At 42.0% G+C, this 25,342-nt stretch overlaps 1 protein-coding gene across 10 annotated transcripts in view; it reads right to left on the bottom strand.

Moving 5' to 3' along the window:
* The window catches only part of LOC139749504 (cytosolic Fe-S cluster assembly factor NUBP2 homolog), a 102,268-nt gene that overhangs the window by 19,584 nt on the left and 57,342 nt on the right, over nt 1–25,342 (bottom strand). For all 10 annotated transcript variants that reach the window (XM_071663436.1, XM_071663443.1, XM_071663435.1 and 7 more), the window contains one exon: nt 24,887–25,031. In XM_071663436.1, coding sequence (XP_071519537.1) covers nt 24,887–25,031 — 145 coding nt within the window. The remainder of the gene's footprint in view (nt 1–24,886; nt 25,032–25,342) is intronic.

Raw genomic sequence — 25,342 nt, 5'->3', positions numbered from 1 at the left:
CCTTGTTCCCTCCACCTCAAACACATATATCTTCTTTGTCAATCTTTCCTTGCTCATTCTCTCCATGTGACCAAATCATTTCAACACACCCTCTTCTGCTCTCTCAACCACATTCTTTCTGTTACCATACATCTCTCTTTCACGAAACCAGAAGATGAAAGCTGGCAAGTGGGTTTTTTTTTTTTTTTTTTTTTTTTTTCCCCAATGGTACTGCGGTGGAATTTATTTAATCAATACCCTCCCATATAATTTCCCAGGAATACTCAACAAATGTATACCTCCAAAATTTGAAGACTCACCTTTATCCCCTATGCCTTTATATAATGACACTATGCATGCATTCTGCCAATCCTCAGGCACTCCACCATGAACCATACATACATTGAATATCCTCACCAACCAGTCAACAACACAGTCATCCCCTTTTAAAGAAATTCCAATGCAATACCATCTAAACCTGCCGCCTTGCCGACTTTCGTCTTCCGCAAAGCTTCTCTGTTTACCAAACCATTCTCCCTGACCCTCTCACTTCACACACCATCTCGACCAAAACACCCTATATCTGCCATTCTATCATCAAACACAATCAGCAAACCTTCAAAATACTCACTACATCTCCTTCTCGCTTCACCACTACTTGTTATTACCTCCCCATAAGCCCCCTTTACTGATGTTCCCATTTCTTCTCTTGTTTTACGCGCTTTATTTACCTTCTTCCACAGCATCTTTTTCTTCTCCCTAAAATTTAACAATACTCTTTCACCCCACTCTTTTTCACCTCTTGTACCTTTCTCTTGACCTCCTGCCTCTTTCTTTTATACAACTCAACTCCCAGTCATTTGCACTATTTCCCTGCAAAAATTGTCCAAATGCCCCTCTCTTCTCTTTCACTAACAATCTTACTGCTTCATCCCACCACTCACTACCCTTTCTAATCTGCCCACCTCCCATGCTTCTCATGCTCCAGGCATCTTTTGCGCAAGCCATCACTGCTTCCCTGAATACATCCCATTCCTCCCCCTCTCCCCTTACGTCATTTGCTCTCACCTTTTTCCATTCTGCACTCAGTCTCTCCTGGTACTTCCTCACACAAGTATCCTTCCAAGCTCACTTACTCTCACCACTCTCTTCACCCCAACATTCTCTCTTCTTTTCTGAAAACCTCTACAAATCTTCACCTTCACCTCTACAAAATAATGATCAGATATCCCTCCAGTTGCCCCTCTCAGCACATTAACAACCAAAAGTCTCTCTTTCACGCGCCTATCAATTAAAACGTAATCCAATCACGCTCTCTATCCATCTCTCCTACTTACATACATGTACTTATGTATATCTCTCATTCTAAACCAGGTATACCCAATAACCAGTCATTTTTCAGCACACAAATGTGCAAGCTCTTCATCATTTCCATTTACAACACTGAACACACCACGTACTCCAATTATTCCCTCAACTGCCACATTACTCACCTTTACATTCAAATTACCCTTCACTATAACCCGGTCTCGTGCATCCAAGCTGCTGACACACTCACCCAGCTGCTCTCAAAACACTTACCTCTCATGATCTTTCTTCTCATGACCAAGGTGCATAGGTACCAACAATCACCCATCTCTCTCCATCAACTTTCAGTTTTACCCATATCAATCTAGAGTTTACTTTCTTACACGCCATCACATACTCCCACAATTCCTGTATATATATGTAAATATATATATATATATATATATATATATATATATATATATATATATATATATATATATATATATATATATATATATATATTTTTTTGCTTTGTCGCTCTCCCGCGTTTGCGAGGTAGCGCAAGGAAACAGACGAAAGAAATGGCCCAACCCACCCCCATACACATGTATATACCTATGCCCACACACGCATATATACATACCTACACAGCTTTCCATGGTTTACCCCAGACGCTTCACATGCCCTGATTCAATCCACTGACAGCACGTCAACCCCGGTATACCACATCGATCCAATTCACTTTATTCCTTGCCCTCCTTTCACCCTCCTGCATGTTCAGGCCCCGATCACACAAAAACTTTTTCACTCCATCTTTCCACCTCCAATTTGGTCTCCCACTTCTCCTCGTTCCCTCCACCTCCGAAACATATATCCTCTTGGTCAATCTTTCCTCACTCATTCTCTCCATGTGCCCAAACCATTTCAAAACACCCTCTTCTGCTCTCTCAACCACGCTCTTTTTATTTCCACACATCTCTCTTACCCTTACGTTACTTACTCGATCAAACCACCTCACACCACACATTGTCCTCAAACATCTCATTTCCAGCACATCCATCCTCCTGCGCACAACTCTATCCATAGCCCACGCCTCGCAACCATACAACATTCTTGGAACCACTATTCCTTCAAACATACCCATTTTTGCTTTCCGAGATAATGTTCTCGACTTCCACACATTCTTCAAGGCTCCCAGGATTTTCGCCCCCTCCCCCACCCTATGATCCACTTCCGCTTCCATGGTTCCATCCGCTGCCAGATCCACTCCCAGATATCTAAAACACTTTACTTCCTCCAGTTTTGCTCCATTCAAACTTACCTCCCAATTGACTTGACCCTCAACCCTACTGTACCTAATAACCTTGCTCTTATTCACATTTACTCTTAACTTTCTTCTTTCACACACTTTACCAAACTCAGTCACCAGCTTCTGCAGTTTCTCACATGAATCAGCCACCAGCGCTGTATCATCAGCGTACAACAACTGACTCACTTCCCAAGCTCTCTCATCCCCAACAGACTTCATACTTGCCCCTCTTTCCAAAACTCTTGCATTCACCTCCCTAACAACCCCATCCATAAACAAATTAAACAACCATGGAGACATCACACACCCCTGCCGCAAACCTACATTCACTGAGAACCAATCACTTTCCTCTCTTCCTACACGTACACATGCCTTACATCCTCTATAAAAACTTTTCACTGCTTCTAACAACTTGCCTCACACACCATATATTCTTAATACCTTCCACAGAGCATCTCTATCAACTCTATCATATGCCTTCTCCAGATCCATAAATGCTACATACAAATCCATCTGCTTTTCTAAGTATTTCTCACATACATTCTTCAAAGAAACACCTGATCCACACATCCTCTACCACTTCTGAAACCACACTGCTCTTCCCCAATCTGATGCTCTGTACATGCCTTCACCCTCTCAATCAATACCCTCCCATATAATTTACCAGGAATACTCAACAAACTTATACCTCTGTAATTTGAGCACTCACTCTTATCCCCTTTGCCTTTGTACAATGGCACTATGCATGCATTCCACCAATCCTCAGGCACCTCACCATGAGTCATACATACATTAAATAACCTTACCAACCAGTCAATAATACAGTCACCCCTTTTTAAATAAATTCCACTGCAATACCATCCAAACCTGCTGCCTTGCCGGCTTTCATCTTCCGCAAAGCTTTTACTACCTCTTCTCTGTTTACGAAATCATTTTCCCTAACCCTCTCACTTTGCACACCACCTCGACCAAAACACCCTATATCTGCCACTCTATCATCAAACACATTCAACAAACCTTCAAAATACTCACTCCATCTCCTTCTCACATCACCACTACTTGTTATCACCTCCCCATTTGCGCCCTTCACTGAAGTTCCCATTTGCTCCCTTCTCTTACGCACTTTATTTACCTCCTTCCAGAACATCTTTTTATTCTCCCTAAAATTTAATGATACTCTCTCACCCCAACTCTCATTTGCCCTTTTTTTCACCTCTTGCACCTTTCTCTTGACCTCCTGTCTCTTTCTTTTATACATCTCCCACTCAATTGCATTTTTTCCCTGCAAAAATCGTCCAAATGCCTCTCTCTTCTCTTTCACTAATACTCTTACTTCTTCATCCCACCACTCACTACCCTTTCTAATCAACCCACCTCCCACTCTTCTCATGCCACAAGCATCTTTTGCGCAATCCATCACTGATTCCCTAAATACATCCCATTCCTCCCCCACTCCCCTTACTTCCATTGTTCTCACCTTTTTCCATTCTGTACTCAGTCTCTCCTGGTACTTCCTCACACAAGTCTCCTTCCCAAGCTCACTTACTCTCACCACCCTCTTCACCCCAACATTCACTCTTCTTTTCTGAAAACCCTTACAAATCTTCACCTTAGCCTCCACAAGATAATGATCAGACATCCCTCCAGTTGCACCTCTCAGCACATTAACATCCAAAAGTCTCTCTTTCGTGCGCCTGTCAATTAACACGTAATCCAATAACGCTCTCTGGACATCTCTCCTACTTACATAAGTACACTTATGTATATCTCGCTTTTTAAACCAGGTATTCCCAATCATCAGTCCTTTTTCGAGGTGGTGTGCAAAGTGAGAGGGTTAGGGAAGATGATTTGGTAAACAGAGAAGAGGTAGTAAAAGCTTTGCGGAAGATGAAAGCCGGCAAGGCAGCAGGTTTGGATGATATTGCAGTGGAATTTATTAAAAAAGGGGTTGACTGGTTGGTAAGGTTATTTAATGTATGTATGACTCATGGTGAGGTGCCTGAGGATTGGCGGAATGCGTGCATAGTGCCTTTGTACAAAGGCAAAGGGGATAAGAGTGAGTGCTCAAATTACAGAGGTATAAGTTTGTTGAGTATTCCTGGTAAATTATATGGGAGGATATTGATTGAGAGGGTGAAGGCATGTACAGAGCATCAGATTGGGGAAGAGCAGTGTGGTTTCAGAAGTGGTAGAGGATGTGTGGATCAGGTGTTTGCTTTGAAGAATGTATGTGAGAAATACTTAGAAAAGCAAATGGATTTGTATGTAGCATTTATGGATCTGGAGAAGGCATATGATGGAGTTGATAGAGATGCTCTGTGGAAGGTATTAAGAATATATGGTGTGGGAGGCAAGTTGTTAGAAGCAGTGAAAAGTTTTTATCGAGGATGTAAGGCATGTGTATGTGCAGGAAGAGAGGAAAGTGATTGGTTCTCAGTGAATGTAGGTTTGCGGCAGGGGTGTGTGATGTCTCCATGGTTGTTTAATTTGTTTATGGATGGGGTTGTTAGGGAGGTGAATGCAAGAGTTTTGGAAAGAGGGGCAAGTATGAAGTCTGTTGGGGATGAGAGAGCTTGGGAAGTGAGTCAGTTGTTGTTCGCTGATGATACAGCGCTGGTGGCTGATTCATGTGAGAAACTGCAGAAGCTGGTGACTGAGTTTGGTAAAGTGTGTGAAAGAAGAAAGTTAAGAGTAAATGTGAATAAGAGCAAGGTTATTAGGTACAGTAGGGTTGAGGGTCAAGTCAATTGGGAGGTGAGTTTGAATGGAGAAAAACTGGAGGAAGTGAAGTGTTTTAGATATCTGGGAGTGGATCTGGCAGTGGATGGAACCATGGAAGCGGAAGTGGATCATAGGGTGGGGGAGGGGGCAAAAATTCTGGGAGCCTTGAAGAATGTGTGGAAGTCGAGAACATTATCTCGGAAAGCAAAAATGGGTATGTTTGAAGGAATAGTGGTTCCAACAATGTTGTATGGTTGCGAGACGTGCGCTATGGATAGAGTTGTGCGCAGGAGGATGGATGTGCTGGAAATGAGATGTTTGAGGACAATATGTGGTGTGAGGTGGTTTGATCGAGTAAGTAACGTAAGGGTAAGAGAGATGTGTGGAAATAAAAAGAGCGTGGTTGAGAGAGCAGAAGAGGGTGTTTTGAAATGGTTTGGGCACATGGAGAGAATGAGTGAGGAAAGATTGACCAAGAGGATATATGTTTCGGAGGTGGAGGGAACGAGGAGAAGTGGGAGACCAAATTGGAGGTGGAAAGATGGAGTGAAAAAGTTTTTGTGTGATCGGGGCCTGAACATGCAGGAGGGTGAAAGGAGGGCAAGGAATAGAGTGAATTGGAGCGATGTGGTATACCGGGGTTGACGTGCTGTCAGTGGATTGAATCAAGGCATGTGAGGCGTCTGGGGTAAACCATGGAAAGCTGTGTAGGTATGTATATTTGCGTGTGTGGACGTATGTATATACATGTGTATGGGGGTGGGTTGGGCCATTTCTTTCGTCTGTTTCCTTGCGCTACCTCGCAAACGTGGGAGACAGCGACAAAGGAAGAAAAAAAAAATATATATATATATATATATATATATATATATATATATATATATATATATATATATGGGGATAGGGGAGAAAGAATACTTCCCACGTATTCCCTGCGTGTCGTAGAAGGCGACTAAAAGGGAAGGGAGCGGGGGGCTGGAAATCCTCCCCTCTCATTTTTTTTTTTTTTTTTTTTCCCCCAAAAGAAGGAACAGAGAAGAGGGCCAGGTGAGGATATTCCCTCAAAGGCCCAGTCCTCTGTTCCTAACGCTACCTCGCTATCGCGGGAAACGGCGAATAGTATGAATGAATATATATATATATATATATATATATATATATATATATATATATATATATATATGTTGGGGTGAAGAGGGTGGTGAGAGTAAGTGAGCTTGAGAAGGAGACCTGTGTGAGGAAGTACCAGGAGAGACTGAGTACAGAATGGAAAAAGGTGAGAACAATGGAAGCAAGGGGAGTGGGGGAGGAATGGGATGTATTTAGGGAATCAGTGATGGATTGCGCAAAAGATGCTTGTGGCATGAGAAGAGTGGGAGGTGGGTTGATTAGAAAGGGTAGTGAGTGGTGGGATGAAGAAGTAAGAGTATTAGTGAAAGAGAAGAGAGAGGCATTTGGACGATTTTTGCAGGGAAAAAATGCAATTGAGTGGGAGATGTATAAAAGAAAGAGACAGGAGGTCAAGAGAAAGGTGCAAGAGGTGAAAAAAAGGGCAAATGAGAGTTGGGGTGAGAGAGTATCATTAAATTTTAGGGAGAATAAAAAGATGTTCTGGAAGGAGGTAAATAAAGTGTGTAAGACAAGGGAGCAAATGGGAACTTCAGTGAAGGGCGCAAATGGGAAGGTGATAACAAATAGTGGTGATGTGAGAAGGAGATAGAGTGAGTATTTTGAAGGTTTGTTGAATGTGTTTGATGATAGAGTGGCAGATATAGGGTGTTTTGGTCAAGGTGGTGTGCAAAGTGAGAGGGTTAGGGAAAATGATTTGGTAAACAGAGAAGGGGTAGTGAAAGCTTTGCGGAAGATGAAAGCCGGCAAGGCAGCAGGTTTGGATGGTATTGCAGTGGAATTTATTAAAAAAGGGGGTGACTGTATTGTTGACTGGTTGGTAAGGTTATTTAATGTATGTATGACTCATGGTGAGGTGCCTGAGGATTGGCGGAATGCGTGCATAGTGCCATTGTACAAAGGCAAAGGGGATAAGAGTGAGTGCTCAAATTACAGAGGTATAAGTTTGTTGAGTATTCCTGGTAAATTATATGGGAGGGTATTGATTGAGAGGGTGAAGGCATGTACAGAGCATCAGATTGGGGAAGAGCAGTGTGGTTTCAGAAGTGGTAGAGGATGTGTGGATCAGGTGTTTGCTTTGAAGAATGTATGTGAGAAATACTTAGAAAAGCAAATGGATTTGTATGTAGCATTTATGGATCTGGAGAAGGCATATGATAGAGTTGATAGAGATGCTCTGTGGAAGGTATTAAGAATATATGGTGTGGGAGGCAAGTTGTTAGAAGCAGTGAAAAGTTTTTATCGAGGATGTAAGGCATGTGTACGTGTAGGAAGAGAGGAAAGTGATTGGTTCTCAGTGAATGTAGGTTTGCGGCAGGGGTGTGTGATGTCTCCATGGTTGTTTAATTTGTTTATGGATGGAGTTGTTAGGGAAGTAAATGCAAGAGTTTTGGAAAGAGGGGCAAGTATGAAGTCTGTTGGGGATGAGAGAGCTTGGGAAGTGAGTCAGTTGTTGTTCGCTGATGATCCAGCGCTGGTGGCTGATTCATGTGAGAAACTGCAGAAGCTGGTGACTGAGTTTGGTAAAGTGTGTGGAAGAAGAAAGTTAAGAGTAAATGTGAATAAGAGCAAGGTTATTAGGTACAGTAGGGTTGAGGGTCAAGTCAATTGGGGGGTGAGTTTGAATGGAGAAAAACTGGAGGAAGTGAAGTGTTTTAGATATCTGGGAGTGGATCTGGCAGCGGATGGAACCATGGAAGCGGAAGTGGATCATAGGGTGGGGGAGGGGGCGAAAATTCTGGGGGCCTTGAAGAATGTGTGGAAGTCGAGAACATTATCTCGGAAAGCAAAAATGGGTATGTTTGAAGGAATAGTGGTTCCAACAATGTTGTATGGTTGCGAGGCGTGGGCTATGGATAGAGTTGTGCGCAGGAGGATGGATGTGCTGGAAATGAGATGTTTGAGGACAATGTGTGGTGTGAGGTGGTTTGATCGAGTGAGTAACGTAAGGGTAAGAGAGATGTGTGGAAATAAAAAGAGCGTGGTTGAGAGAGCAGAAGAGGGTGTTTTGAAGTGGTTTGGGCACATGGAGAGAATGAGTGAGGAAAGATTGACCAAGAGGATATATGTGTCGGAGGTGGAGGGAACGAGAGAAGAGGGAGACCAAATTGGAGGTGGAAAGATGGAGTGAAGAAGATTTTGTGTGATCGGGGCCTGAACATGCAGGAGGGTGAAAGGAGGCAAGGAATAGAGTGAATTGGAGCGATGTGGTATACCGGGGTTGACGTGCTGTCAGTGGATTGAATCAGGCATGTGAAGCGTCTGGGTAAACCATGGAAAGCTGTGTAGGTATGTATATTTGAGTGTGTGGACGTATGTATATACATGTGTATGGGGGTGGGTTGGGCCATTTCTTTCGTCTGTTTTGTTGCGCTAACCTCGCAAACGCGGGAGACAGCGACAAAGCAAAAAAAAAAAAAAAAAAAATATTTACCTTTTTGACTTAGAATGTTTTTTATTATTATTATTCTTATAACTGATTGACATTTCCTGTGTCAGCAATGTAGCAGCAGGAATCAGACAAAGAACAGCCCATCTGCTCACATACACAATAGGTGAAAAAGAGGGCAAATGAGAGTTGGGGTGAAAGAGTATCATTAAATTTTAGGGAGAATACAAAGATTTCTAGAAGGAGGTAAATAAAGTGCGTAAGACAAGAGAACATACGGGAACATCGATGAAGGAGGAAAATGGGGAGGTAATAACAAGTAGTGATGAACTGATAAGGAGATGAAGTGAGTATTTTGAAGGTTTGTTGAACGTGTTTGATGATAGAGTGGCAGATATTGGGTGTTTTGGTCGAGGTGGTGTGCGAAATGAAAGGGTTAGGGAGAACATTATGGTGAACAGAGAAGAGGTAGTGAGAGCTTTGCAGATGAAAAACCAGCAAGGCAGCGGTTTTGGATGGTATTGCAGAGGGATTTTTCAAAAAAGGAGTGACTTGTGTTGTTGATTGGTAGGTAAAGAAATTCCATGTATGTATGGATCATGGTGAAGTGCCTGAGGATTGGCAGAATGCATGCATAGTGCCACTGTACAAAGGCAAAGGGGATAAAGATGAGTGTTCAAATTAAGATGGTAAAGGCATGTACAGAGCATCAGATTGGGGAAGAACAGTGTGGTATCAGAAGTGGTAGAGGATGTGTGGATCAGATATTTACTCTGAAGAATGTATGTGAAAAATACTTAGAAAAACAGATGGATTTGTATGTAGCATTTATGGATCTAGAGAAGAAATATGATAAGGTTCATAGAGAAGCTTTGTGCAAGGTTTAAAGAGTATATGGTGTGGGAGGTAAGTTGCTAGAAGCAGTAAAAAGTTTTTATCAAGGATGTAAGGAATGTGTTCAAGTAGGAAGAGAGGAAAGTGATTGGTTCCCAGTGAATGTCAGTTTGCAGTAGGGGTGCGTGATGTCTCCATGGTTGTCTAATTAGTATATGGATGGTGTGGTTAGGGAGGTGAATGCAAGAGTTTTAGAGAGAGGCACAAGTATGCAGTCTGTTGTGGATGAAAGAGCTTGAGAAGTGAGTCAGTTGTCCTTCCACCTCCAATTTCGTCTCCTGCTTCTCCTTGTTCCCTCCACCTCAAACACATATATCTTCTTTGTCAATCTTTCCTTGCTCATTCTCTCCATGTGACCAAATCATTTCAACACACCCTCTTCTGCTCTCTCAACCACATTCTTTCTGTTACCATACATCTCTCTTTCACGAAACCAGAAGATGAAAGCTGGCAAGTGGGTTTTTTTTTTTTTTTTTTTTTTTTTTTTTTTTTTTTTTCCCCAATGGTACTGCGGTGGAATTTATTTAATCAATACCCTCCCATATAATTTCCCAGGAATACTCAACAAATGTATACCTCCAAAATTTGAAGACTCACCTTTATCCCCTATGCCTTTATATAATGACACTATGCATGCATTCTGCCAATCCTCAGGCACTCCACCATGAACCATACATACATTGAATATCCTCACCAACCAGTCAACAACACAGTCATCCCCTTTTAAAGAAATTCCAATGCAATACCATCTAAACCTGCCGCCTTGCCGACTTTCGTCTTCCGCAAAGCTTCTCTGTTTACCAAACCATTCTCCCTGACCCTCTCACTTCACACACCATCTCGACCAAAACACCCTATATCTGCCATTCTATCATCAAACACAATCAGCAAACCTTCAAAATACTCACTACATCTCCTTCTCGCTTCACCACTACTTGTTATTACCTCCCCATAAGCCCCCTTTACTGATGTTCCCATTTCTTCTCTTGTTTTACGCGCTTTATTTACCTTCTTCCACAGCATCTTTTTCTTCTCCCTAAAATTTAACAATACTCTTTCACCCCACTCTTTTTCACCTCTTGCACCTTTCTCTTGACCTCCTGCCTCTTTCTTTTATACAACTCAACTCCCAGTCATTTGCACTATTTCCCTGCAAAAATTGTCCAAATGCCCCTCTCTTCTCTTTCACTAACAATCTTACTGCTTCATCCCACCACTCACTACCCTTTCTAATCTGCCCACCTCCCATGCTTCTCATGCTCCAGGCATCTTTTGCGCAAGCCATCACTGCTTCCCTGAATACATCCCATTCCTCCCCCTCTCCCCTTACGTCATTTGCTCTCACCTTTTTCCATTCTGCACTCAGTCTCTCCTGGTACTTCCTCACACAAGTATCCTTCCAAGCTCACTTACTCTCACCACTCTCTTCACCCCAACATTCTCTCTTCTTTTCTGAAAACCTCTACAAATCTTCACCTTCACCTCTACAAAATAATGATCAGATATCCCTCCAGTTGCCCCTCTCAGCACATTAACAACCAAAAGTCTCTCTTTCACGCGCCTATCAATTAAAACGTAATCCAATCACGCTCTCTATCCATCTCTCCTACTTACATACATGTACTTATGTATATCTCTCATTCTAAACCAGGTATACCCAATAACCAGTCATTTTTCAGCACACAAATGTGCAAGCTCTTCATCATTTCCATTTACAACACTGAACACACCACGTACTCCAATTATTCCCTCAACTGCCACATTACTCACCTTTCCATTCAAATTACCCTTCACTATAACCCGGTCTCGTGCATCCAAGCTGCTGACACACTCACCCAGCTGCTCTCAAAACACTTACCTCTCATGATCTTTCTTCTCATGACCAAGGTGCATAGGTACCAACAATCACCCATCTCTCTCCATCAACTTTCAGTTTTACCCATATCAATCTAGAGTTTACTTTCTTACACGCCATCACATACTCCCACAATTCCTGTATATATATGTAAATATATATATATATATATATATATATATATATATATATATATATATATATATATATATATATATATATATATATATATATATTTTTTTGCTTTGTCGCTCTCCCGCGTTTGCGAGGTAGCGCAAGGAAACAGACGAAAGAAATGGCCCAACCCACCCCCATACACATGTATATACCTATGCCCACACACGCATATATACATACCTACACAGCTTTCCATGGTTTACCCCAGACGCTTCACATGCCCTGATTCAATCCACTGACAGCACGTCAACCCCGGTATACCACATCGATCCAATTCACTTTATTCCTTGCCCTCCTTTCACCCTCCTGCATGTTCAGGCCCCGATCACACAAAAACTTTTTCACTCCATCTTTCCACCTCCAATTTGGTCTCCCACTTCTCCTCGTTCCCTCCACCTCCGACACATATATCCTCTTGGTCAATCTTTCCTCACTCATTCTCTCCATGTGCCCAAACCATTTCAAAACACCCTCTTCTGCTCTCTCAACCACGCTCTTTTTATTTCCACACATCTCTCTTACCCTTACGTTACTTACTCGATCAAACCACCTCACACCACACATTGTCCTCAAACATCTCATTTCCAGCACATCCATCCTCCTGCGCACAACTCTATCCATAGCCCACGCCTCGCAACCATACAACATTCTTGGAACCACTATTCCTTCAAACATACCCATTTTTGCTTTCCGAGATAATGTTCTCGACTTCCACACATTCTTCAAGGCTCCCAGGATTTTCGCCCCCTCCCCCACCCTATGATCCACTTCCGCTTCCATGGTTCCATCCGCTGCCAGATCCACTCCCAGATATCTAAAACACTTTACTTCCTCCAGTTTTGCTCCATTCAAACTTACCTCCCAATTGACTTGACCCTCAACCCTACTGTACCTAATAACCTTGCTCTTATTCACATTTACTCTTAACTTTCTTCTTTCACACACTTTACCAAACTCAGTCACCAGCTTCTGCAGTTTCTCACATGAATCAGCCACCAGCGCTGTATCATCAGCGTACAACAACTGACTCACTTCCCAAGCTCTCTCATCCCCAACAGACTTCATACTTGCCCCTCTTTCCAAAACTCTTGCATTCACCTCCCTAACAACCCCATCCATAAACAAATTAAACAACCATGGAGACATCACACACCCCTGCCGCAAACCTACATTCACTGAGAACCAATCACTTTCCTCTCTTCCTACACGTACACATGCCTTACATCCTCGATAAAAACTTTTCACTGCTTCTAACAACTTGCCTCACACACCATATATTCTTAATACCTTCCACAGAGCATCTCTATCAACTCTATCATATGCCTTCTCCAGATCCATAAATGCTACATACAAATCCATCTGCTTTTCTAAGTATTTCTCACATACATTCTTCAAAGAAACACCTGATCCACACATCCTCTACCACTTCTGAAACCACACTGCTCTTCCCCAATCTGATGCTCTGTACATGCCTTCACCCTCTCAATCAATACCCTCCCATATAATTTACCAGGAATACTCAACAAACTTATACCTCTGTAATTTGAGCACTCACTCTTATCCCCTTTGCCTTTGTACAATGGCACTATGCATGCATTCCACCAATCCTCAGGCACCTCACCATGAGTCATACATACATTAAATAACCTTACCAACCAGTCAATAATACAGTCACCCCTTTTTAAATAAATTCCACTGCAATACCATCCAAACCTGCTGCCTTGCCGGCTTTCATCTTCCGCAAAGCTTTTACTACCTCTTCTCTGTTTACGAAATCATTTTCCCTAACCCTCTCACTTTGCACACCACCTCGACCAAAACACCCTATATCTGCCACTCTATCATCAAACACATTCAACAAACCTTCAAAATACTCACTCCATCTCCTTCTCACATCACCACTACTTGTTATCACCTCCCCATTTGCGCCCTTCACTGAAGTTCCCATTTGCTCCCTTGTCTTACGCACTTTATTTACCTCCTTCCAGAACATCTTTTTATTCTCCCTAAAATTTAATGATACTCTCTCACCCCAACTCTCATTTGCCCTTTTTTTCACCTCTTGCACCTTTCTCTTGACCTCCTGTCTCTTTCTTTTATACATCTATATATTTATATCTTTATATATTTATATATTTATTTATCCCTGGGGATAGGGGAGAAAGAATACTTCCCACGTATTCCCTGCGTGTCGTAGAAGGCGACTAAAAGGGGAGGGAGCGGGGGGCTGGAAATCCTCCCCTCTCACTTTTTTTTTTAATTTTCCAAAAGAGGGAACAGAGAAGGGGCCCAGGTGAGGATATTCCCTCAAGGGCCCAGTCCTCTGTTCTCAACGCTACCTCGCTAATGCGGGAAATGGCGAATAGTATGAAAGAAATATATATATATATATTTATATTTATATATATATATATATATATATATATATATATATATATATATATATATATATATATATATATATATATATATATATACATATATATATATATCTGCCACTCTATCATCAAACATATTCAACAAACCTTCAAAATACTCACTCCATCTCCTTCTCACATCACCACTACTTGTTATCACCTCCCCATTTGCGCCCTTCACTGAAGTTCCCATTTGCTCCCTTGTCTTACGCACTTTATTTACCTCCTTCCAGAACATCTTTTTATTCTCCCTAAAATTTAATGATACTCTCTCACCCCAACTCTCATTTGCCCTTTTTTTCACCTCTTGCACCTTTCTCTTGACCTCCTGTCTCTTTCTTTTATACATCTCCCACTCAATTGCATTTTTTCCCTGCAAAAATCGTCCAAATGCCTCTCTCTTCTCTTTCACTAATACTCTTACTTCTTCATCCCACCACTCACTACCCTTTCTAATCAACCCACCTCCCACTCTTCTCATGCCACAAGCATCTTTTGCGCAATCCATCACTGATTCCCTAAATACATCCCATTCCTCCCCCACTCCCCTTACTTCCATTGTTCTCACCTTTTTCCATTCTGTACTCAGTCTCTCCTGGTACTTCCTCACACAAGTCTCCTTCCCAAGCTCACTTACTCTCACCACCCTCTTCACCCCAACATTCACTCTTCTTTTCTGAAAACCCTTACAAATCTTCACCTTAGCCTCCACAAGATAATGATCAGACATCCCTCCAGTTGCACCTCTCAGCACATTAACATCCAAAAGTCTCTCTTTCGCGCGCCTGTCAATTAACACGTAATCCAATAACGCTCTCTGGACATCTCTCCTACTTACATAAGTACACTTATGTATATCTCGCTTTTTAAACCAGGTATTCCCAATCATCAGTCCTTTTTCGAGGTGGTGTGCAAAGTGAGAGGGTTAGGGAAGATGATTTGGTAAACAGAGAAGAGGTAGTAAAAGCTTTGCGGAAGATGAAAGCCGGCAAGGCAGCAGGTTTGGATGATATTGCAGTGGAATTTATTAAAAAAGGGGTTGACTGGTTGGTAAGGTTATTTAATGTATGTATGACTCATGGTGAGGTGCCTGAGGATTGGCGGAATGCGTGCATAGTGCCTTTGTACAAAGGCAAAGGGGATAAGAGTGAGTGCTCAAATTACAGAGGTATAAGTTTGTTGAGTATTCCTGGTAAATTATATGGGAGGATATTGATTGAGAGGGTGAAGGCATGTACAGAGCATCAGATTGGGGAAGAGCAGTGTGGTTTCAGAAGTGGTAGAGGATGTGTGGATCAGGTGTTTGCTTTGAAGAATGTATGTGAGAAATACTTAGAAAAGCAAATGGATTTGTATGTAGCATTTATGGATCTGGAGAAGGCATATGATGGAGTTGATAGAGATGCTCTGTGGAAGGTATTAAGAATATATGGTGTGGGAGGCAAGTTGTTAGAAGCAGTGAAAAGTTTTTATCGAGGATGTAAGGCATGTGTATGTGCAGGAAGAGAGGAAAGTGATTGGTTCTCAGTGAATGTAGGTTTGCGGCAGGGGTGTGTGATGTCTCCATGGTTGTTTAATTTGTTTATGGATGGGGTTGTTAGGGAGGTGAATGCAAGAGTTTTGGAAAGAGGGGCAAGTATGAAGTCTGTTGGGGATGAGAGAGCTTGGGAAGTGAGTCAGTTGTTGTTCGCTGATGATACAGCGCTGGTGGCTGATTCATGTGAGAAACTGCAGAAGCTGGTGACTGAGTTTGGTAAAGTGTGTGAAAGAAGAAAGTTAAGAGTAAATGTGAATAAGAGCAAGGTTATTAGGTACAGTAGGGTTGAGGGTCAAGTCAATTGGGAGGTGAGTTTGAATGGAGAAAAACTGGAGGAAGTGAAGTGTTTTAGATATCTGGGAGTGGATCTGGCAGTGGATGGAACCATGGAAGCGGAAGTGGATAATAGGGTGGGGGAGGGGGCAAAAATTCTGGGAGCCTTGAAGAATGTGTGGAAGTCGAGAACATTATCTCGGAAAGCAAAAATGGGTATGTTTGAAGGAATAGTGGTTCCAACAATGTTGTATTGTTGCGAGACGTGCGCTATGGATAGAGTTGTGCGCAGGAGGATGGATGTGCTGGAAATGAGATGTTTGAGGACAATATGTGGTGTGAGGTGGTTTGATCGAGTAAGTAACGTAAGGGTAAGAGAGATGTGTGGAAATAAAAAGAGCGTGGTTGAGAGAGCAGAAGAGGGTGTTTTGAAATGGTTTGGGCACATGGAGAGAATGAGTGAGGAAAGATTGACCAAGAGGATATATGTTTCGGAGGTGGAGGGAACGAGGAGAAGTGGGAGACCAAATTGGAGGTGGAAAGATGGAGTGAAAAAGTTTTTGTGTGATCGGGGCCTGAACATGCAGGAGGGTGAAAGGAGGGCAAGGAATAGAGTGAATTGGAGCGATGTGGTATACCGGGGTTGACGTGCTGTCAGTGGATTGAATCAAGGCATGTGAGGCGTCTGGGGTAAACCATGGAAAGCTGTGTAGGTATGTATATTTGCGTGTGTGGACGTATGTATATACATGTGTATGGGGGTGGGTTGGGCCATTTCTTTCGTCTGTTTCCTTGCGCTACCTCGCAAACGTGGGAGACAGCGACAAAGCAAGAAAAAAAAATATATATATATATATATATATATATATATATATATATATATATATATATATATATATGGGGATAGGGGAGAAAGAATACTTCCCACGTATTCCCTGCGTGTCGTAGAAGGCGACTAAAAGGGAAGGGAGCGGGGGGCTGGAAATCCTCCCCTCTCATTTTTTTTTTTTTTTTTTTCCCCCCAAAAGAAGGAACAGAGAAGAGGGCCAGGTGAGGATATTCCCTCAAAGGCCCAGTCCTCTGTTCCTAACGCTACCTCGCTATCGCGGGAAACGGCGAATAGTATGAATGAATATATATATATATATATATATATATATATATATATATATATATATATATATATATATATATATATATATGTTGGGGTAAAGAGGGTGGTGAGAGTAAGTGAGCTTGAGAAGGAGACCTGTGTGAGGAAGTACCAGGAGAGACTGAGTACAGAATGGAAAAAGGTGAGAACAATGGAAGCAAGGGGAGTGGGGGAGGAATGGGATGTATTTAGGGAATCAGTGATGGATTGCGCAAAAGATGCTTGTGGCATGAAAAGAGTGGGAGGTGGGTTGATTAGAAAGGGTAGTGAGTGGTGGGATGAAGAAGTAAGAGTATTAGTGAAAGAGAAGAAAGAGGCATTCGGACGATTTTTGCAGGGAAAAAATGCAATTGAGTGGGAGAAGTATAAAAGAAAGAGACAGGAGGTCAAGAGAAAGGTGCAAGAGGTGAAAAAAAGGGCAAATGAGAGTTGGGGTGAGAGAGTTTCATTAAATTTTAGGGAGAATAAAAAGATGTTCTGGAAGGAGGTAAATAAAGTGCGTAAGACAAGGGAGCAAATGGGAACTTCAGTGAAGGGCGCAAATGGGGAGGTGATAACAAGTAGTGGTGATGTGAGAAGGAGATGGAGTGAGTATTTTGAAGGTTTGTTGAATGTGTTTGATGATAGAGTGGCAGATATAGGGTGTTTTGGTCGAGGTGGTGTACAAAGTGAGAGGGTTAGGGAAAATGATTTGGTAAACAGAGAAGAGGTAGTGAAAGCTTTGCGGAAGATGAAAGTCGGCAAGGCAGCAGGTTTGGATGGTATTGCAGTGGAATTTATTAAAAAAGGGGGTGACTGTATTGTTGACTGGTTGGTAAGGTTATTTAATGTATGTATGACTCATGGTGAGGTGCCTGAGGATTGGCGGAATGCGTGCATAGTGCCATTGTACAAAGGCAAATGGGATAAGAGTGAGTGCTCAAATTACAGAGGTATAAGTTTGTTGAGTATTCCTGGTAAATTATATGGGAGGGTATTGATTGAGAGGGTGAAGGCATGTACAGAGCATCAGATTGGGGAAGAGCAGTGTGGTTTCAGAAGTGGTAGAGGATGTGTGGATCAGGTGTTTGCTTTGAAGAATGTATGTGAGAAATACTTAGAAAAGCAAATGGATTTGTATGTAGCATTTATGGATCTGCAGAAGGCATATGATAGAGTTGATAGAGATGCTCTGTGGAAGGTATTAAGAATATATGGTGTGGGAGGAAAGTTGTTAGAAGCAGTGAAAAGTTTTTATCGAGGATGTAAGGCATGTGTACGTGTAGGAAGAGAGGAAAGTGATTGGTTCTCAGTGAATGTAGGTTTGCGGCAGGGGTGTGTCATGTCTCCATGGTTGTTTAATTTGTTTATGGATGGGGTTGTTAGGGAGGTAAATGCAAGAGTTTTGGAAAGAGGGGCAAGTATGAAGTCTGTTGGGGATGAGAGAGCTTGGGAAGTGAGTCAGTTGTTGTTCGCTGATGATACAGCGCTGGTGGCTGATTCATGTGAGAAACTGCAGAAGCTGGTGACTGAGTTTGGTAAGGTGTGTGAAAGAAGAAAGTTGAGAGTAAATGTGAATAAGAGCAAGGTTATTAGGTACAGTAGGATTGAAGGACAAGTCAAATGGGAGGTAAGTTTAAATGGAGATAAACATGAGGAAGTGAAGTGTTTTAGATATCTGGGAGTGGATCTGGCAGCGGATGGAACCATGAAAGCGGAAGTGGATCATAGGGTGGGGGAGGGGGCGAAAATTCTGGGAGCCTTGAAGAATGTGTGGAAGTCGAGAACATTATCTCGGAAAGCAAAAAAATGGGTATGTTTAAAGGAATAGTGGTTCCAACAATGTTGTATGGTTGCGAGGCGTGGGGTATGGATAGAGTTGTGCGCAGGAGGATGGATGTGCTGGAAATGAGATGTTTGAGGACAATGTGTGGTGTGAGGTGGTTTGATCGAGTAAGTAACGTAAGGGTAAGAGAGATGTGTGGAAATAGAAAGAGCGTGGTTGAGAGAGCAGAAGAGGGTGTTTTGAAATGGTTTGGGCACATGGAAAGAATGAGTGAGGAAAGATTGAGCAAGAGGATATATGTGTCGGAGGTGGAGGGAACGAGGAGAAGAGGGAGACCAAATTGGAGGTGGAAAGATGGAGTGAAGGAGATTTTGTGTGATCGGGGCCTGAACATGCAGGAGGGTGAAAGGCGGGCAAGGAATAGAGTGAATTGGAGCGATGTGGTATACCGGGGTTGACGTACTGTCAGTGGATTAAATCAAGGCATGTGAAGCGTCTGGGGTAAACCATGGAAAGCTGTGTAGGTATGTATATTTGCGTGTGTGGACGTATGTATATACATGTGTATGGGGGTGGGTTGGGCCATTTCTTTCGTCTGTTTCCTTGCGCTACCTCGCAAACGCGGGAGACAGCGACAAAGCAAAAAAAAAATATATATATATATATATATATTTTTTTTTTCCCATATATATATATATATATATATATATATATATATATATATATATATATATATAAATATATATATATATATATATATATATATATATATATATATTTTTTTTTTTTTTTTTGCTTTGTCACTGTCTCCCACGTTTGCGAGGTAGCGCAAGGAAACAGATGAAAGAAATGGCCCAACCCACCCACATATATACTATTCATTTATTTGGGAGCAGATGGCTGGAAATCCTCCCCTATCGTTTTTCCTTAATTTTCCAAAAGATGGAACAGAGAAGGGGGCCAGTTGAAGATATTCCCTCAAAGGGCCAGTCCTCTGTTCTTAACGCTACCTCGCTAACACGGGAAATGGTGAATAGTAAGAAAGAAAGAGATTTCTTTATTTATCATTTATTTATTTATTTATTTATTATACTTTGTCGCTGTCTCCCACATCAGCAAGGTAGCGCAGGGAAACAGACGAAAGAATGGCCCAACCCACCCACATACACATGTATATAAATACACGTCCCCACACGCACATATACATACCTATACATCTCAATGTATACATATATATACACGCACAGACATATACATATAAACACATGTACATAATTCATACTATATATTTATTTACTTTGCTTTGTCGCTGTCTCCCGCGTTAGCGAGGTAGCACAAGGAAACAGAAGAAAGAAATGGCCCAACCCACCCACATACACATGTATGTACATACACATCCACACACGCAAATATACATACCTATACATCTCAACGTATACATATATATATACACACACAGACATATACCTATATACGCATGTACATTATTCATACAGTCTGCCCTCATTCATTCCCATCCCCACCCCACAACACATGAAAAAACAACCCCCTCCCCACAAATGTGCGCGAGGTAGCGCTAGGAAAAGACAACAAAGGCCACATTCGTTCACACTCAGTCTCTAGCTGTTATGTAGTAATGCACCGAAACCACAGCTCCCTTTCCACATCCAGGCCCCAGAGAACTTTCCATGGTTTACCCCAGAAGCTTCACATACCCTGGTTCAATCCATTAACAGCACGTCGACCCCGGTATACCACATCGTTCGAATTCACTCTATTCCTTGCACGCCTTTCACCCTCCTGCATGTTCAGGCCCTGATCACTCAAAATCTTCTTCACTCCATCTTTCCACCTCCAATTTGGTCTCCCACTTCTCCTTCCCTCCACCTCATGGTCAATCTTTCCTCACTCATTCTCTCCATGTGACCAAACTAGTTCAAAACACCCTCTTCTGCTCTCTCAACCACACTTTTTATTACCACACATCTCTCTTACCATATTATTACTTACTTCATCAAACCATCTCACAACACATATTGTCCTCAAACATCTCATTACCAGCACATCCACCCTCCTACGCACAGCTGAATCTGTAGCCTACGCCTCGCAACCATATAACATTGTTGGAACCACTATTCCTTCAAACATACCCATTTTTGCTTTCTGAGATAATGTTCTCGACTTCCACACATTCTTCAAGGCTCCCAGGATTTTCGCCCCCTCCCCCACCCTATGATTCACTTCCGCTTCCATGGTTCCATCCGCTGCCAGATCCACTCCCAGATATCTAAAACACTTTACTTCCTCCAGTTTTTCTCCATTCAAACTCACCTCCCAATTGACTTGACCCTCAACCCTACTGTACCTAATAACCTTGCTCTTATTCACATTTACTCTTAACTTTCTTCTTTCACACACTTTACCAAACTCAGTCACCAGCTTCTGCAGTTTCTCACATAAATCAGCCACCAGCACTGTATCATCAGCGAACAACAACTGACTCACTTCCCAAGCTCTCTCATCCACAACAGACTACATACTTGCCCCTCTTTCCAAAACTCTTGCATTTACTTCCCTAACAACTCCATCCATAAACAAATTAAACAACCATGGAGACATCACACACCCCTGCCGCAAACCTACATTCACTGAGAACCAATCACTTTCCTCTCTTCCTACATGTACACATGCCTTACATCCTCGATAAAAACTTTTCACTGCTTCTAACAACTTGCCTCCCACACCATATATTCTTAAAACCTTCCACAGAGCATCTCTATCAACTCTATCATATGCCTTCTCCAGATCCATAAATGCTACATACAAATCCATCTGTTTTTCTAAGTATTTCTCACATACATTCTTCAAAGCAAACACCTGATCCACACATCCTCTACCACTTCTGAAACCACACTGCTCTTCCCCAATCTAATGCTCTGTACATGCCTTCACCCTCTCAATCAATACCCTCCCATATAATTTTCCAGGAATACTCAAGAAACTTATACCTCTGTAATTTGAGCACTCACTTTTATCCCCTTTGCCTTTGTACAATGGCACTATGCAAGCATTCTGCCAATCCTCAGGCACCTCACCATGAGACATACATATATTAAATAACCTTACCAACCAGTCAACAATACAGTCACCCCGTTTTTTAATAAATTCTACTGCAATATCATCCAAACCCGCTGCCTTGCCGGCTTTCATCTTCCGCAAAGCTTTTACTACCTCTTCTCTGTTTACCAAATCATTTTCCCTAACCCTCTCACTTTGCACACCACCTTGACCAAAACACCCTACATCTGCCACTCTATCATCAAACACATTCAACAAACCTTCAAAATACTCACTCCATCTCCTCACATCACCATTACTTGTTATCACCTCCCTATGAGCCCCTTCACTGAAGTTCCCATTTGTTCCCTTGTCTTAACCACTTTGTGTACCTCCTTCCGAAACATCTTTTTACTCTCCCTAAAATTTAATGATACTCTCTCACCCCAACTCTCATTTGCCCTCTTTTTCACCTCTTGCACCTTTCTCTTGACCTCTTGCCTCTTTCTTTTATACATCTCCCACTCATTTGCATTATTTCCCTGCAAAAATTGTCCAAATGCCTCTCTCTTCTCTTTCACTAATAATCTTACTTCTTCATCCCACCACTCACTACCTTTTCTAATCTGCCCTTATTCATTCCTGTCGTCACCCCACAGCACATGAAAAACCCCCTCCCCCTTGCCATTTCCCGCACTAGCAAGGAAGCGTTAAGAACAAAGGACTGAGCCTTAGAGGGAATATCCTCACTTGGCCCCCCTTCTCTGTTCCTTCTTTTGGAAAATTAAAAAACAAGAGGGGAGGATTTCCTTATATTTTTTTTTTTATTTATCATTATACTTTATCGCTGTCTCCACATTAGCAAGGTAGTGCAAGGAAACAGATGAAAGAATGGCCCAAACACACCTACATACACATGTATATACATAAATGCCCACACATGCACATATACATACACAGACATATGCATACATACACATGTACATATTCATACATGCTGCCTTCATCCATTCCTGCCACCACCCCGCCACCCATGAAATGGCACACACACACACATACGCATTCACACCTTGCTGCTATCCATTTGTAGCACCACCCCACCACACAGGAAACAACAGTGCCAGGAAACATAAGAGGAAAGGCCACAGCCGTTCACATCCATTCTGTACCTGTCATGTGTACTGTAATGAAACCATAGCTCCCTTTGCATATCCAAGTTCAAAAACCTTTCCATGGTTTTCCCCAGACATTTCCCATGCCATGGTTCAGTCCACTGACAGTAAGTTGATCCCAGTATACTACATTGTTCCAATTCACTCTAATCTGAGCACGCCTTTCAACTTCCAACATGTTTCGGCCCTGAACACTCAAAATCTTTTTCACTCTATCCTTCCACCTACAATTTGGTCTCTCACTTCTTGTTCCCTCTACTTCTGACACACACACACACATATTTATCATTTATTGTACTTAATAGATGTTCCCACATCATCGAGGTAGCACCAGGAAACAGACAAAGAATGGCCCATCCACTCCTATACACATACATGTATATACATAAATGCCCATATTTTGCTTTGTCGCTGTCTCCCGTGTTAGCGAGGTAGTGCAAGGAAACAGACGAAAGAATGGCCCAACCCACCCACATACACATGTATATACATACACGTCCACACACGCAAATATACATACCTATACATCTCAACATAAACATATATATACACACACACATACATATATACACATGTACATAATTCATACTGTCTGCCTTTATTCATTCCCATTGCCACCCCGCCACACATGAAACAACAACCCCCTCCCCCCTCATGTGCGTGAGGTAGCCCTAGGAAAAGACAACAAAGGCCACATTCGTTCACGCTCAGTCTCTAGCTGTCATGTAATAATGCACCAAAACCACAGCTCCCTTTCCACATCCAGGCCCCACAGAACTTTCCATGGTTTACCTCGGATGCTTCACATGCCCTGGTTCAATCCATTGACAGCACGTCGACCCCAGTATACCACATCGTTCCAATTCACTCTAATCCTTGCACGCCTTTCACCCTCCTGCATGTTCAGGCCCCGATCACTCAAAATCTTTTTCACTCCATCTTTCCACCTCCAATTTGGTCTCCCACTTCTCGTTCCCTCCACCTCTGACACATATATCCTCTTTGTCAATCTTTCCTCACTCATTCTCTCCATGTGACCAAACCATTTCAAAACAACCTCTACTGCTCTCTCAACCACACTCTTTTTATTACCAAACATCTCTCTTACCCTATTATTACTTACTCGATCAAACCACCTCACACCACATATACATATCAACATATACATACACATACACAGACATATATATATAGCCACATGTACATATTCATGCATGCTTGCCTCCATCCATTCCCGGTGCTACCCTGCCCCACAGGAAACAACATTGTTACCCCCTGCTTTCAGCATGGTAGCGCCAGGAAAATAGACAAGAAAAGCCACACTCATTCACATTCAGTCTCTAGCTGTCATGTGTAATGCAACAAAACCACAGCTACCTACCCACATCCAGGCCTTACAGACCTTTCCATGGTTCACCCAAGACTTTTCACATGCACTGGTTCAGTCCATATGCCAAATACCCAAGAGTAGTACCAGAACACTTACCTTCTTTAAAACACTGCAACTAAATCATAAACTTCTATATATATCCAATAATGAGTAAAAGGTTTGGCAATGACTTCATCTATCAACTTCATCTCTGTAAATCATTATCTATGGTTCTCTTTAAGCACATTTGATATAATTAACATGAAGTAAATGCCATAAATAAGGAAAGGAGAGGTAAATCTACAGCCTTTCTATAAACATAAGATAAACACAGCTTGTTTCTTCCATATACTTATTACATTTACTGAGCTTATGAAGGAAAGACATAGAAAGACACATACCAGCAGACAGTTTCTGAGGTGAAGTCACAATAATTGCACCATCAGGTTTTGCAGTGGCAAGTAGTTTCATGACAGTGAGATGTTCATCACTAGTTCCAGGTGGGGTGTCTATAACCAGGTAGTCTAAACGGCCCCAGAGAGTGTCCTACGGAAATTTAGTTTTCATTTAACAACGTAGAATGCATAAAACCAGAATGAAGAGAGGAAATAAAAAGATAGAAATTTAGAGATCAGACCCCTATTAAAACATCTGAATTTATCATATGTTACAACAAAAGATTCGCTAAAGTCTCTGACTGAAGATGACCAGAAATAATCACTGAAAACAAGAATATATCAGCAATTCCTTTTGCCTTGCAAAAACCATATGAAGGTGAACAGAGAGAAAACTGAGATACAAGATGCTCAAAGAAATGCGTTAGATTCTGAGTAGAATTCAAAGACTTTAAAAACAGC

This window comes from Panulirus ornatus, chromosome 7 (assembly GCF_036320965.1).
Source record: "Panulirus ornatus isolate Po-2019 chromosome 7, ASM3632096v1, whole genome shotgun sequence".
NCBI lineage: Eukaryota > Metazoa > Arthropoda > Malacostraca > Decapoda > Palinuridae > Panulirus > Panulirus ornatus.
Note: the sequence above shows the minus strand (reverse complement) of the source record. Positions and strands in the feature narration are given on the sequence as shown.